Genomic DNA, 15,640 nt, shown 5'->3' on the forward strand with positions numbered 1-15,640 from the left:
CCCATCTCCTCGTCGCCGATCACCATCTCCTATGCGTCGTAGACCACCTCCTGAGGAGGGAAACTAATAAGTGCAGTTCCAGAGGCAAGAACTGCAACTTCTGCGCAATTATCAAGGCCTCCATTTTCGCCGCGAAATGTTGTTGATGTCAATGTTGAGGGAGTCGCCACACAAGCGTTAATTGATACTGGGGCCGCCGTTTCTGTGATGAACGCAAAATTTTGTCGCAAATTGAAGAAAGTGACCACATCTCTCTGTGGCATCGTGCTGTCCACGGCTAGCGCGCAACGCATTCAGCCCTCGTCTGTGTGTACGGCGCGCGTCGTCATCCAAGACGTTTTGTACATCGTCCAATTTTTCGTACTACCATCTTGCTCTCATGACCTCATCCTGGGTTGGGATTTCTTATCAGGTCATGAAGCTATCATCGATTGTTGCCGTGCGGAAGTGTCCCTAGTGCCAAATTGTGAGTTTCCATCGCCCGACCATTCACCACTGCTCTGCAAACTCATCGCCGACGACGACATCACCTTGCCTCCGGAAGCTTCAGTCCCTATTAGCCTTTCATGTGTGGCGCAACCTGACGCCACGGTGGTATTTACGCCATCCCCTGTTTTTACTGAACGCAAGGGCATCGTGCTCCCATTTGCCGTTCTTACGATTGCGTCTGGTTTAACCGTAATGCTGGTTACCAACCACTGCAACTACCCCATTGGCTTGCTTCGTGGTGAAACGTTAGGATATGTGCAACCTGTCGACCATATCAATGATATTATTCTTCCCGACGAAACGCCATGTCAGATTGCCGCAATCACTCAGGCGTCTGAGCCATCAAGCTCACCAGCCTTCGACGATGCTATTGACGCAGACCTTCCCCCCTCGCATCGCAGCCAACTTGTTGCTCTCCTTAACAAGTTTCGCTCTTCTTTCGACTTTCAGAAACCTGCTTTGGGCCGCACCACGACTGTCACTCATACTATTGACACCGGCTCACATTCGCCTCTGCGACAGCGTCCTTACCGCGTTTCTGCCGAAGAGCGCCGCGTCATTACGGAGCAAGTAGATGACATGCTTAAACGTGGAGTCATACAGCCTTCTCAAAGCGCTTGGTCATCACCCGTGGTTCTGGTAAAGAAAAAAGATGGCACCGTTCGATTTTGCGTGGACTATCGCCGCTTAAACAAGATTACAAAGAAAGACGTCTACCCGCTACCACGAATAGACGATGCTCTTGACTGTTTACAAGGCGCCGAGTACTTCACATCCTTGGATCTGCGTTCTGGGTATTGGCAGGTGCCAATGGCTGAATGTGATCGCCCTAAAACAGCCTTTGTAACGCCAGATGGCCTGTATGAGTTCAAAGTCATGCCATTTGGGCTCTGCAACGCGCCTGCGACGTTTGAACGCATGATAGATACCATATTGCGGGCCCACAAGTGGAAAACTTGCTTGTGTTACCTAGATGACATCGTAGTCTTTTCAGCTGATTTCCCGACACATCTTCGTCGTCTCCACGAGGTTCTGGCGTGTCTAGCTTCTGCAGGCCTACAACTTAACACCAAGAAGTGCCACTTCGCAGCCCGCAAACTAACCATCTTGGGACATGTCATCACAAGAGACGGTGTTCTTCCGGACCCCGATAAGCTTCGAGCTGTCGCTGACTTCCCCATGCCCACATCACTGAAAGCCCTAAGAAGTTTCGTTGGTCTTTGCTCTTACTTTCGTCGCTTCGTGCGCAACTTCGCGTCCATCATTGCACCTCTGACTAGTCTGCTTTCCAACAGCAAAGGTATATCTGCATGGTCACCTGCATGTGACGACGCATTTCACCAGCTGCGCCGCCTGCTGACCTCGCCACCTATTCTTCGCCACTACGACCCCACTGCTGCCACAGAAGTTCACACTGATGCAAGCGGCATTGGTCTTGGCGCAGTTTTGGCACAACGGAAAGGTACCCAAACCGAATACGTAGTCGCTTATGCAAGTCGCGCTCTTAAGAAGGCTGAATTGAATTACTCCGTGACAGAGAAGGAGTGTTTGGCCATAATCTGGGCGCTTACGAAGTTTCGCCCGTACCTTTACGGCCGTCCTTTCGATGTGGTCACAGACCACCACGCTCTATGTTGGCTGTCCACCTTGAAAGACCCGTCCGGACGTCTGGGCCGTTGGGCACTTCGATTGCAGGAATACGACATCCGTGTCGTATATCGTTCCGGTCGCAAGCATGCGGACGCCGATGCACTTTCCCGATCGCCATTAACACCAGATGTGGCTTCTCTGTCACCCCCTTTTACCACCTTGTCACCACTCGACAGCACTGACATGCTTTCGGAGCAGCGTAAAGACCCATACCTTGCCTTGTTAGTCGACTACCTTACCGATCCATCTTCTGTCCCTTCCACGAGAGCGGTACGCCGGCAAGCAGCCCACTTTTCCTTACGTGACAACATTCTGTACCGCCGCAACTACACGCCTGGTGGTCGGAAGTGGCTCCTTGCTGTCCCAACTCATATGCGCTCTGACATCTGCATGAATTTCCATGCAGATCCCCAAAGTGCTCACGCAGGTGTCCTGAAAACCTACGAACGGCTGCGCCAACGCTATTACTGGCGAGGAATGTATCGTTTTGTGCAGAAATACATTCAGTCTTGCACCACTTGCCAACAGAACAAAACACCTCCGCGGCACCTTACCGGCATGTTACAGCCGCTGCCGTGCCCGGCTCGCCCATTCGACCGCGTGGGTATAGACCTCTATGGCCCACTCCCATATAGTAGCTCTGGAAACCGGTGGATTATTGTCGGAGTCGATCATCTGACACGCTACGCTGAGACTGCAGCTCTACCGGCAGCGACCGCCCACGAAGTTGCACTCTTCATTCTCCGCAGCTTCATTCTACGCCATGGTGCTCCGCGGGAATTACTCAGTGATAGGGGTCGAGTGTTCCTGTCGGAGGTCATCCAAGCTATCCTCGCTGAATGCAACATTATCCACCGGAAATCTACCGCATACCATCCACAGACAAATGGTCTTACTGAGCGGTTCAACCGCACACTTGGCGACATGCTGAGGATGTACACCTCCTCCGACCACACTAACTGGGACGCTGTATTGCCCTTTGTTACCTTCGCTTATAACACCGCGACGCAAGCGACTACCGGTTTTTCTCCGTTCTTTCTATTGTACGGCCGCGAACCTTCCCACCCCCTCGACACTATACTACCGTACCGCCCTGATGCATCTGAGTGCTCCCCGCTTTCGGAAGTCGCCAGATACGCGGAAGACTGCCGTCAGTTGGCTCGGTCTCTGACAAGTGAGGCTCAAGGTCTACAAAAGACTCGACACGACGACGCTCACCGCATAGCTCCTACATTTCGTGCTGGCTCCCTTGTGTGGCTTTGGGTGCCCCCGCATGTTCCTGGCCTATCTTCCAAACTTCTGGCCCGGTACCATGGTCCGTACCGTATCATTGACGCGACCTCCCCGGTGAATTACATCATCGAGCCGTTAACACAATCACCAGATTTGCGCCGTCGAGGACGCGAGACCGTACACGTCGACCGTCTCAAGCCCTACTACGACCCCATCATTGTGCCTACTCCCTGAGTCGCCAGGATGGCTACCCTTCATCCCGGGGGTATTGTAGTGGAGCATACGCACCAACGCGTATGCGCCTTCGGAAGACAACAAAAAGCCCGTGCTCTGCTTGCGCGAGAGTTTGTGCCGCCTCTGCCAGACTTGCCGTACGCCCACTTTCCGTTGCGACCTCGCTGCGACTTCTCGGCTCGAATAAACGTCATCACATCCCAATTATCATATTAGTAAGGTCTAATTAGCATGGTATTACATAGCGTGCCCATGATTACCGTCCCCCTAACTAGCGTGTTCTAGTCAACAAGCAATATATAGTTAGCCGAGCCCTAGCTTTACATGTCTTCATTAGCATGATCTTATTAAGACGTGGCGTAATTACCTTGGCCTTACCACGGCTTTGCGTAATTAGCTTGGTCAAAGTATGTCCTGGCCTAACTAGTCATGTACACTGCCCAGCCAAATAGCTAATTAGCACGTCGCACGTGCTCGGGTGCTAGCAGACAATGAAGACAGTGGGTGGCACGCATCGACTAGCGCGTTATAATGTACAAGGTGACCTAATAATTAACACGTGGCGTCGGGTTAAGCTGCGGTCACGATGTTGTAGAACGATTGATCGGGACTAATCTCACAGGCCGTCATGCTGATTATTGTAAAACAGATTTAATTCAGGCAGTAAAAGCTTCAAAATAAATTTCAACAGCGCGTGTCCTTGAAAAAGATCTCACGAAAAGTTTCTGATGATTTGTATGTGGGGTTTAACGTCCCAAAACCACCATATGATTATGACAGGCGCCGTAGTGTAGGACACCGGAAATTTAGACCACCTGGGGTTTTTTAACGTGCTCCCAAATCTGAGCACACGGGCCTACTCACGAAAAGTTTCTGACTCATTTATTGTATGAGTGCACTTCTACATTCAGTCGAAAGAAAGGGGGGAAAAAGATACCGCTTGTTTGAAAACACTGTCCAACTTCGTCGACTGTCCTTGATGTGAAGCAGAGTTCCACCCTGAGCAATGATACGCAAGCGCTGAGGGGTGGATTTCACTTTTTCGTACTGTTGGCTCCTTCACAAGGCGGTGTCGCCAGAGCGCGGAAAGATCCCGATTTCGCCAAGCTCGGAGCATCCTACATAGTGCCCCTGCTACAAGTTACAAAAGAACGCTCCAGGTAGCATAGAGTTGCAATAGTCTGTCCAAAACGCGACCACCCGAAAGAGATTTAGAAACTGGTGTACGCATATATGATATACCAAAAGAGCCATTTAGGCTAGTTGGTCACGGATGGACCTGAGAAGTGTTGTCCCTCTCTTCAGTCCCTGCAACGTACTGCGTTCCACTTCTTGCATTCACAATGCGCATGTTCTCGGGGTAAATTTCCTTCGTGTCTCGGAATAAGCTTCAGGTGAATTCAGGGAACTAGTAATATCACTTCCTGCGCATAATGGCGCTTCATTGTCTGCGCTGCTTTAGGTGTTACGACCGAAGGTATTCTTACCACTGCGAAGGAGGCATCCACCCTTGCCATACAAAGAGATTTTCTCGGGATCGCAGCCCAACCTCCGAAGCAGCGTCCGATTGTCCTCCTTTGAGAGCAGTCTGTCGTTGTCGCTGACCACCACGAGAGTGGGTATCTTCCGGTCTCGGATTCTCGTTAACTGCTGCTCAACCTGCGACGATACCGCGACGGTGGCGTAGCGTCACTGGCGTCTATAGGATATCACGCTGTTGCGCCTGTAACAAGTGCACGGGACACCTGGCAATGCAGGACTCCAGAACAATGTTTGATCCCACGCTCATAATACTGAGTAGCCCCCACTTAGATCGTGCACGCCCTCTATGTCCTATCCAAGTGCGGCAGCCTATATAGTATAAGTACCCACATGCATGTTGCGTAGAGCGCTTTGTCTTACGACATGCAGATCCGAAGGCTGGAGAACTATTAAAGCTGTCGTGCTCAAGAAAATGTCATAACAGCGGTACTCATGGCCTGACCATTTAAGAAAGCTTCACATTACCAATGGCTTGCGTTCCGTAGATTACGGCAAAAATTAAGGCAAGACATTCAGCCAGTTTACCAAGCAATTAGGCAACAGCTCCTGCGTGTGGGCTTGCGGCGAGTGAACGCAACACCTGCTCGCGTGCGTGCACACACACGCACATACTGTTCAAGAGAACGAAACGCTGATTTGAATGCTGTTCCACGATATTTGTAGATTACCCGAACCAAAGTGCACTGACGAACCCTATGCTCCTCACATCCGATGCTCGAGTGGTAGGCGAAGAAGACGTCGTACGCCTTTCCCCGCGTCGGGTGCCTGATCAGACTCATGACCGCTTGGAAGAGGGGCATCATGATGGCCACGCCTCGTCGACTCTTCATCGCCCACATAAACGCAGGGTTGAAAAGCACCGGGTTTTGGGAGCCCCTGCAAGGCGTTGTGCACACTTTTAGTATACGTCTCTTCTCAACCATTTCTCGAAACATCCCAAAGAAAAAAGTAGCAATAAAGCATCAACGCTCCTTTAGTTCAGGATTGGATTTTGTCAGATTGGGTTGTGATTTGATAAAAGTTTCTTTCGTTTGCCATAGAATAGATACATAATATATCTGTAGACAGAGATGTGTCTCCCCGTTCGGATAAGCTGACCTGAAGTATCGGGCTGCGATGGGCATAAGCAGGGCCAAGGATTTGACATCGATGCTCGGCTCCTCGGCCACCAACTGCACCGCTGGAGTACTTCCTGTGCTGTGGCTGACTAGCATGTCGATCCTGCAAAAAGTGAGGCTCACTCTTAACACGGATGCGCGAAATCAGATTACAAGACCAGGTTCGCATTCGCAACAAGAGAAAAAACAACAACAGGATATTAACGTGAGTCCAGCGTAAACAAAAATCAATCATAATACACGGGGCGTCGCAGCTAGACTTTAGACAGGGTTGAAAAATGCGCCGTCGCACTATGGCGCCGTCTCCGCCGACCATGGGCGGAGATGGCGCAATACGCCCTCCCCACCCATGGTCACCGCACAGCGATCGCCATCGTCACCGTTCTGCCGAAGCCATGTAATATGTTCTTTTTCGCATGGAAAGTTTTTTAACGCTGCAATACGGCGCACAAGCAGGCATGTTACGTGGCAGTTTTGTACTTTGCGTACATGAGTAGCAAGCAAAAAACTAATATACAACATATATTAAGCTAGAAACTGTCTAACTTGATGTATTGCAAACGTATCTTCATGTTTTCTTAGAATTATTGCCTAACTTCGTTGCTGCAGAAGTTAGATAATCATGCCTAATTAGGTGATTGAGTGGGGAGGAAAAATTAGTGGGACATATTACAGTAAGCAACATCCATATGGTCACATCGTTATTGAGTGCGACGGCCTATTTTACAGCCCCAGCTGAAGATAGCTAGGGTAGCATGTATATGGGCATCAGTCGTTCAGTTCAGAGCTACGAATCATCGACAATATCTAGCTGCCTGCTATTGGAAAGAATACGAACATGTCTTCACCCTCGATCATCATAATCATCATTATCATATTCATATCGGCCCGACTTCTCCCACTGCAGGACAAATGCTCTCCCATGTTCCGCCAGTATACTCGGTCCTGTGCTTGCTGTTGCCACTTTACACCCACAAACTTCCTAATCTCATCTGCCAACCTAACTTTCAGTTTCCCCTTCACCCGATTGTCTTTCCTTAAAATAAATCCATCTCGAAAATTTTTCCGCAAGCACACAGGGACACAGAAGAGGACATGTCCCTGTGTGCTTGCGCAAAAATTTCAAGATGGATATGTTCCAACTAGGCCGAATCGCAGTTTTGCTTCTCTTGGAATTCAGTCTGTGATACTTAATGACCAGGGTTACCTTGCCTTCGCGCTCAGTGCCCTGCCCATGACCATTTCTCTTTGATTTCGACTACGATGTCCTTAACACCTGTTTGTTCCCTTATACACTCTGCTCTCTTCTTCAATGTCCCTTAGTGTTACAGCTATTTTTTTTTTCCATTGCTTGCTGCATCATCCTCAACCTAAGTTGAACCCTCGTTGCAATCCTCCTGATTTCTGCTCCGCAGGTAGTACATACCGGTAAGATGCAGCAGTTATATACCTTCCTCTTGAGGGATAGTGTCAATATACCAGTCATGATTTGAGAATGCTTGCTGAATGTTCTCCACCCCATTGTTATTCTTCTAGTAAATTCAATCCCGTGGTTCAGCTCCGCGGCTATTACCTGTCCTAAGTAAACGTAGTCTTTTACAACTTCAAGTGCATTGCTACCTACGTCGAAGTGCTGTTCTCTTCCGAGGTTGTTGTACATTACTTTCGTTTTCTGACGATTAATTGTAAGACCTACCTTTCTGCTATTATTATTCAATTCAGTAATGATGAGTTGCAATTCGTCCCCTGAGTTACTCATCAATACAATGTCACAGGCGCAGTGCAAGTAACTAAGGTACTCTCCATTAACTCTTAGCCCTAACTCTTCCCATTCCAGGCCTCTGAAAACCTCCTGTAAGTACGCGGTAAATAGCATTGGTAAGATAGTATCCTCTTGCCCCACCGCGGTGGTCTCAGGCCCGTGTGATCAGATTCGGGTGCACGTTAAAGAACCCCAGGTGGTCAAAATTTCCCGAGCCCTCCACTACGGCGTTTTTCATAATCATATGGGACGTTAAACCCCACTTATAAGTCAAGATAGTATCCTCTTGTCTTACACTTTTCTTTATCGGTATTCCGACGCTTATTTATGGATCACTATGGTGGCAGTTGATCCTCGGTAGATTTCTTCCAAGATGTTCATGTATGATTCGTCGGCACCCGGACTCTGCCATGTCTGCACGACTGCTAATATCTCTACTGAAATGCTTTTTTGTAATCTATGAACGCTATGTATTGTGGTTGGGTGTATTCCGAGCATTTCTTCATCACCTCATTGATAGTATGATTGTGGTCGATTGTTGAGTAGCCTGTCCGAAATCCTGCTTGTTCCTTTGGTTGAGTGAATTCTAATGTTTTCTTTACTCTGTTAGCAATTACCTTTGTAAATAGCTTGTACACTACAGAGAGCAAGCTGATCGGCCTGTAATTCTTCAAGTCTGTCATCTCCTTTCTTATGTGTTAAGATGATGTTAGCGCTCTTCCAAGACTCTGGTACTCTTCCCGTCAAGAGACACCTCGTAAACAGGGTGGCTAGTTTTTTCTAACACAATCTGTCCTCTATATTTTGGCAGATTTGATCTTATCTTATCCTTACCAACAGCTTTGCCTATTTGCATGCTCTCCAAAGCTTTTCTGACTTCTATCATTACTGGTGGGTTGTCCTCTAGGTTACTGCTAGTTCTTATAGTATTAAGGTCGTGGTTGCCCGGCTACTGTACAGATCTCTGTAAAACTCCTCCGCTATTTTAACTATCCTATCTATATTGGTAGTTATTTTGCCTTCTTTGTCCCTTAGTGCATACATCTGATTTTTGCCTATCCCAAGTTTTCTATTCACTGCTTTGACGCTTCCTCCAGTCCTTAGAGCATGTTCCATTCTCTCCATGTTATAACATCTTACATCGTATACCTTACACTTAATAATCAACTTCGTTAGCTCTTCCAATTCTATTTTGTCTATTGTATTTCAGGCTTTAATGCTTTGACATTTCTTGATGAGGTTATTCGTCTCCTGGGACAGCTTACGTGTGTCCTGTCTAAGTACCATACCTCCAACTTCCACTGCACACTCCGTAATGATACTCGTCAGATTATCATTCATTGCAACAACGCTAAGGTCGTTTTCCTCGATAAGAGCTGAGTATCTGTTCTGAATCGAGATTCTGAATTCCTGTACTTTCATGCTCAGTGCTAGCTCATTGATTGGCTTCTTGCATAGCAGTTTCTGTTGTCCTGTCTTCAAGACTAGGCGAATTTGAAACCTAGTCATTCTGTGGTCGATGCATCGTACCTTGCCAAGCACTTCCACATCCTGCACAATGTGTGGGTGAGTACTTAGTAGAAAGTCTATTTTGTTCTTACTTTTGCATTAAACTCCTCCATATCTACTTACGGTTCACTCGTTTTCGGTATAAGGGATTCAAGATCCGTAAATTAGTGCGTTTTGCGAATTCTACTAATAACTCCACTCTGAAAATGGTTGTACTGATGCCATAAACCCCTACTGTTTGGTCTTCAGCCTGCTCCTTCGCTAACTTAGCATTGAAGTCGCCCATCAGTATAGTCTTCATAGAAGCTTTCAATTAATACGTCATTATGGCTGGACGTAGGTGCATAGGCATGTACTGCCTTCATCTTGCATCACTTATTGAGCTTAATTACGATACCTGCCACCGTTGCATTAATGCTATAGTATTCTTCTATGTTACCAGCTACAATTATGAGGATGAAGAACCCTACCACCCGTTCTCTTTTGTCAGCCTAGCTACGACAGCAAAGGACGCACCTAGTCTATAGCACTGTATAAGGCCTCATCTGTCCTAGCCTCACTGAGCCCTATTACATCCTGTAGTTCCTCGAATAGCACAACTACCGTTAAACGTTGCCAGCTAGCGTTCTAGCATTAAACGTTCTCTAGTTTGAATAGTACAGCTACACTTGCCTCACCACATAAGGTTCTAGCGTCAAACACTGCCATGTTCCGGTTACACTGACGACCTAAAATTCAGACCCAGAGATTCTGAGCACTCTCTGCTTCGTCGCGGATCTGGCCACCGCCATGGTCAGTTGCTTTGCAGCCATTGGGGAGTGAGGGCCGAGGGTTAGTTGGCGTATTCATAAGGGAGGTAATGGCCACATACTGCACAAGGGTGGCCAATCCTCTGTTGAGGGAGTGCGTTACCGGTAGCGGTCACTGGCAAGAAAGTACCCAAAGTCTCTTAATGCAACGCCATCATCACGCGGTAAATGAAAAAAAAAATCCGGCGGGGTATTGCGTGGCACCGCCATTCGAATCATGGACATCCTGCACGCGAGGATGATACTGTAACCACTACGCCATCTCTCCTCCTTATTGATGTCAAGTACTCACTTATTGATGTTAAGTTCCTTGAGAAAATCGATGACTAGTCTGGTCTTCTCATCGCAGCTGTGCCACCAGTAGCCGGTCGCCATGGTTAATGCAAAGCCTGGTGAAAGGAAATACAAAATCCGCATGTAAAACAATTTGAAAGCGTTTCAAAATGAATACATAACTGACTAAAAAAGTTCCCCGATCATTACGGCACTCCGTAAGAATTCAGAGTGGAGCTTCGTGTTGGGGCGTTGCCAACTGTGTTTGATATTGCGACAAACTGGCAGCGCTCGAGTGCTTCGCACGCCACTGTGTGCATTCATAATGCTGACAGCCTCGTTACGACGAGTGAATCCAGCAGCAGTGCCCGGGCCAGGTCTGCATGGACATGAGCTCCGACCAAGGGCGCAATGCGCGTGACGGAGTAATGAAGCGAGGTTAGGTGCCAGTGGTTCGTGATATCGTGAGGCTCCTCAAGGATATCGTGAGGCTAAAAAAGAGGGCAAATACTTCAGGCGCTCCATAAATAGACCCCAAAATAGATCCGGAAATTCCAGCCCGGAACACTTGTGCCCATTTTTCTTACCGACCACTTGAAACAACACTTCTTGGCACTTTTATGCTAAACTATGCTATAGCATGTGTGAAATTGTCCCTTTAGATTTTTTGCACCAATTTCAGCCAGCCCGGTCGGTGAGAAAGCAGAAGGCTCAGCGTTGCGTCTTGTGTACCAGGTCAAAATACATAATAACATAATTGAAAATTTTGTTGAAGCGCACTAAAAAAACGGACGGACAGAAGAGGCTGACAAGGACAGCGCTTGCTCTCACAACTGAAGGTTTTTTTATTCAGAAAAGGTATTTAAAGCAGATACATGGTTTTTCGCGCATGTACATCAGAACATGGTGCAACAGAAATCACTCTTGTCAGGATGACAGAAATTGTACATATTATGTATCATTTGCTATATTTCACAAGTACTAGTTGTCGAGATACGCGTATACTCTTTATCATGCAGCACAATTGTATCTTGGCTAACACAGTCATGTCCCCTCTTTCGGATGTGGTAAGATTCCACTACCTCACGTGTAAGCTGATCCTTGTGTCGAAATAATATTTTTAAGTGTGAATACACTTTATAAGCGACCCCAAACCATCCACCGCCGTCGGCGGCGTCCGCAGTCTTCTCTCTATCTTTAAAAGAAAGAGGACTTGGTGGGCCGCAGCGCGACGCTCTACCGAATAAGCCACGGACGCGACGCTGATATCGGTGTCAGTAACGCGCCTTATAACCCCTCCCCCTTCGCTCGCTGCAGCTGCGCGCGCACCCCTCTCTCTCGCGCGCCCGCCTTCTCTCTCAGTCTCCCGTCGAGAGCGGGTCGTGAGGGGGAGTAAAGTTAAAATCCGTTAGCATTCGCCAGTGAGTTAACGTAAACTCCCCCGTGTGATCAAATTGCGATTCCCAGGAACCATTACACCATAAAGGCACCATAGTGTGATTAATAAATATAATAGTGCGAATTATTAAATACCCCTCATAGCATCACCCCGTGTATTCGCACTTGACTATGCTCACCCTCGGAGAAATTCTTGGAATTTTTGTTTCCTTAAACACAGGATAACATCCGAAGTTTCTACAGTGATCTGCAAGATGACTGTCGCCTGGTGCCTTAACAGATGTGCGATGTTCTCTAAGGCGGTCGTTCAAAGAGGGGACATGACTGTATTAGCCAAGCTACGATTGTGCTGCATGATAAAGAGTACGCGTATCCCGACACCTAGTACATGTAAAATATAAAAAATGATACATAATATTACATAATATGTACATTTTTTGTCATCCTGACAAGAGTGGTTTCTGTTGCACCCTGTTCTGATGCACATGCGCGAAAATCTATGTATCCGCTTTAAATACCTTTTTGAATAAAAAAAAACTTCAGTTGTGAGAGCAAGCGCTGTTTTTGTCAGCCTCTTCTGTCTGTCCGTTTTCCTAGTGCGCTTATACGAAATTTTTAATTATGAACGTAATCCAACTGGCCCAACATGCCATTTTGCTGCAATACATACTACCATTACATCTTCAGCACCAAGAAGTGAGGAGCGCCATAAAAACTTTTCAACTTCATGTTCTGCTGTTACAAGTTTCGAAGCTCGGAGTTATGTTGCATGTATGTTGAGATCTTTTTCTGTTGCTTCAGTCATGTAGTGCTTGGTCACAAAAGTCGTAAGTGCATGCACGGTCATAGTCGCATGACTACAGAAGACCTCTGGTCCCTCATTGCGACTGGTTTCACTTCTAAATTAAAATAACAAGGCTGAAAACTGGTACGTTCATGTATCCATACACTGAACAGTACATATACTCGTTAAATTATACAAGTCATCAGCTTCTTGGCGGATGGTCTACCTTCTAAGACGGAGGCGAACTGTGGTCTGGTACCCACTAAATGCAGTCTACCCGTGAATAAAGCAGCAAAAACGCGCAAAACTTCCGATGAAACTATTCGTAAACAGTATCATACCAGGCCAGTTGAAGCAAAGGACGTCCACGCCGTTCTTGTCAAGGAAAGGGATGTTGTAGCTATAGTCCTGGTACTGTCCCGGCGCACCCGTGAACATCATGGTCAATGGTCGCTCAGTGCGGTCGCCGTGTTCCATGCGGTCCAGCCCCGTGTGAATGTACGTAACGGGCACATGAGCACCCGTCTCTGGTGCCTGCTCGTACCCACGACGACCTTCGGCTCGCCATTTCTGCGCCCCGCAAAGTGGAGATTAAGGCCTTAACTTTCGTGTAAAGAAATGAACAAGCAGAGGGGTCTGAAGCACGAAGCCAGCAAGCCACATGCGGCTCGTGGACCTTTTGTTAATGACCCGGCCAAAGCATCGCTGCTTCCGTCCCATATATATATTTTTTAATAAGTGTGTTCTTGGCCTGAAAAGACATGGCTGCTCTGTAGCATTTTTTTTTCGTGATGTACCACATCTTGTTACCATGTGGCAAAACATAACAGTGCAACGAAAACTATTTCAGAGTTGGTGTCTTCATCTCTAGATTGCAGTCATTCTCGAGAACAGTATCAATATTTTCCTCGAAACATAGCGTCTAACATCCTCCAGAAACGTTAGCTAACATCTTGCTCAAATAAATTCACATCCCCGCATTCCGCCTCGTTCATTTTAACTATTCACTCCAACGACCCACCAAGAGACAAAATTTTGTGACTGCTGCCCGCTAGCTAGGCAGAGTGAGAACCTTGAACTATAGATGGTTCCAAGATTGCAAATGTTGTAATCCCCCCCCCCCCCAAAAAAAAAAAAAAACTTCCTGTCATCTGATTTCCAGCTCCAAACTTCGAAACTGGAAGTACCTTGTGGAGTTCTTTTCAAGGGTACGGGAAATCTCTCTTTAGTTTTTCAGATAAAAGAAACGTGCGTAATGCTTAAAGGAGTCTTATCACATTATGTAGCTCAAAAAAACATTTATTTGAATATATTTTGCCAAGTAAGAGAAGAAAAGTGTGGAAAATCAGTGGGCTATTTTTTCAAGCTTATCTTGCCCACCGAGGCTATTAAGGCCCATCTGTGGGCAAAACCGAAAGTCATCAACGGTCAATGTTTGTAAACAGTGAAAGGGTCTATACTCGGCGACAACTTTTCTCGCCACTTGAGCGAAGGCTACTGAGCCAAATCGCGGGCATTCTACCGCCAGTGAATGTAGTTTCACAACATCGCCCGTATTAAATGCGAAGCATTTCTTGGCGAACTTCGGCGACTTTGAACGCAACCACCCACCCAATCACCCACTCACCCACCATTCATCCATCCATCCATCCATCCGCCTACGACTTTTAGCCCTCCTGGCCTTTTGGATAATGGTATCGATACCAAACTTAATATGATGTAACATGACTATATACGAACATAACTGACTAGTCATAACATGAAAATCGTTACATGTATGTCATAAATGTCATGATTTACATGTCATGGTCTTGCTGCTCTTGCGGTGGTTTCATGCACATATGTTGCAAAACTGGTATGGTATGACATGACTGCATGGCGAACACAAGCGACAGACCATAACATCAAAATCATGAAACGTATGTCATGTAACAACATGACTACATGCCACACTCATGTGTGCTCGCGGCCGTTTCGCTAGCTTTGCATATACCGAATTTGGTATTACGGGACGTGAATGGATGACGAAGGTATTTGACTGGTGCAAACATGATAATCATAAGATGCGTGTCATGTAAGAACACGACTACATTTCATGCTCATGATGCGCTCACGACCATTTCGCTAGCTTCTCATGAATCAAATTCAGTATTACGGGACACGAATAGATGATGAAAGTATGTGACTGGTGCAAACATGATAATCATGAGATGCGTGTCATGTAAAAACATGACGACATGCTACGGCTCTTGATGCGCTCGCGGCCGTTTCGCTAGCTTCACATGTACCAAATTCGGTATTACGTGACGCGAACGGATGACATGGGTAAATGACACGTCGAAACATGATGATCATGACATGCGTATCATGTAACAACATGACTACGTCCCACACACATGATGCGGTCGCGGCCGTTTCGCTACCTTCACATATGCCAAAATTCGGTATTACATCACGTGAATGGATGACGAAGGTATGTGAATGGTGCGAACATGGTAATCACGAAATGCGTGTCATGTAAGAACATTAATACACGCCACACTCAAGGCGACAATACACCAGTATAGCAGCCAAGGAACCCGCCATCCATGCGGCACTGCTGGGCATTCACGCCCTAGACTTCTCTCGCTGCCACACACAGAAAAGCAGTCCCAATGTGTGCCCCTACCTGACGGGTTCCCAACGAGTATATAGAAACGAAACAAAAAAAACAGCAGAAGAGAAGTTGAGTCAATTCTTTGTGCTCGGGTTTTAAGCTGGTTCACACCGGTGACTAGCGCCGGTCACGCAACCAAGTTAGTCGCTTTGCAACTGGTCGCAAACCAACTGCTTTCGCAAA

The 15,640-nt window shown here is 47.1% G+C and overlaps 1 protein-coding gene across 3 annotated transcripts in view; it reads right to left on the reverse strand.

Annotated features, from left to right (window-relative positions):
• LOC119169514 (uncharacterized) overlaps positions 1 to 15,640 on the reverse strand; it is a 35,484-nt gene that overhangs the window by 3,533 nt on the left and 16,311 nt on the right. For 2 of the 3 annotated variants that reach the window (XM_075877605.1, XM_075877598.1), the window contains 5 exons: positions 13,143 to 13,371; positions 10,639 to 10,735; positions 6,247 to 6,369; positions 5,841 to 6,024; positions 5,094 to 5,265 (listed from right to left, as the gene is read on the reverse strand). In XM_075877605.1, the coding sequence (XP_075733720.1) occupies positions 5,094 to 5,265; positions 5,841 to 6,024; positions 6,247 to 6,369; positions 10,639 to 10,735; positions 13,143 to 13,371 (805 nt within the window). Of the gene's footprint in view, positions 1 to 5,093; positions 5,330 to 5,840; positions 6,025 to 6,246; positions 6,370 to 10,638; positions 10,736 to 13,142; positions 13,372 to 15,640 lie in introns of all 3 variants that reach the window. The other variant, XR_012886961.1, reaches the window with a different exon arrangement.

This window comes from Rhipicephalus microplus, chromosome 2 (genome assembly GCF_043290135.1).
Source record: "Rhipicephalus microplus isolate Deutch F79 chromosome 2, USDA_Rmic, whole genome shotgun sequence".
Lineage (NCBI taxonomy): Eukaryota > Metazoa > Arthropoda > Arachnida > Ixodida > Ixodidae > Rhipicephalus > Rhipicephalus microplus.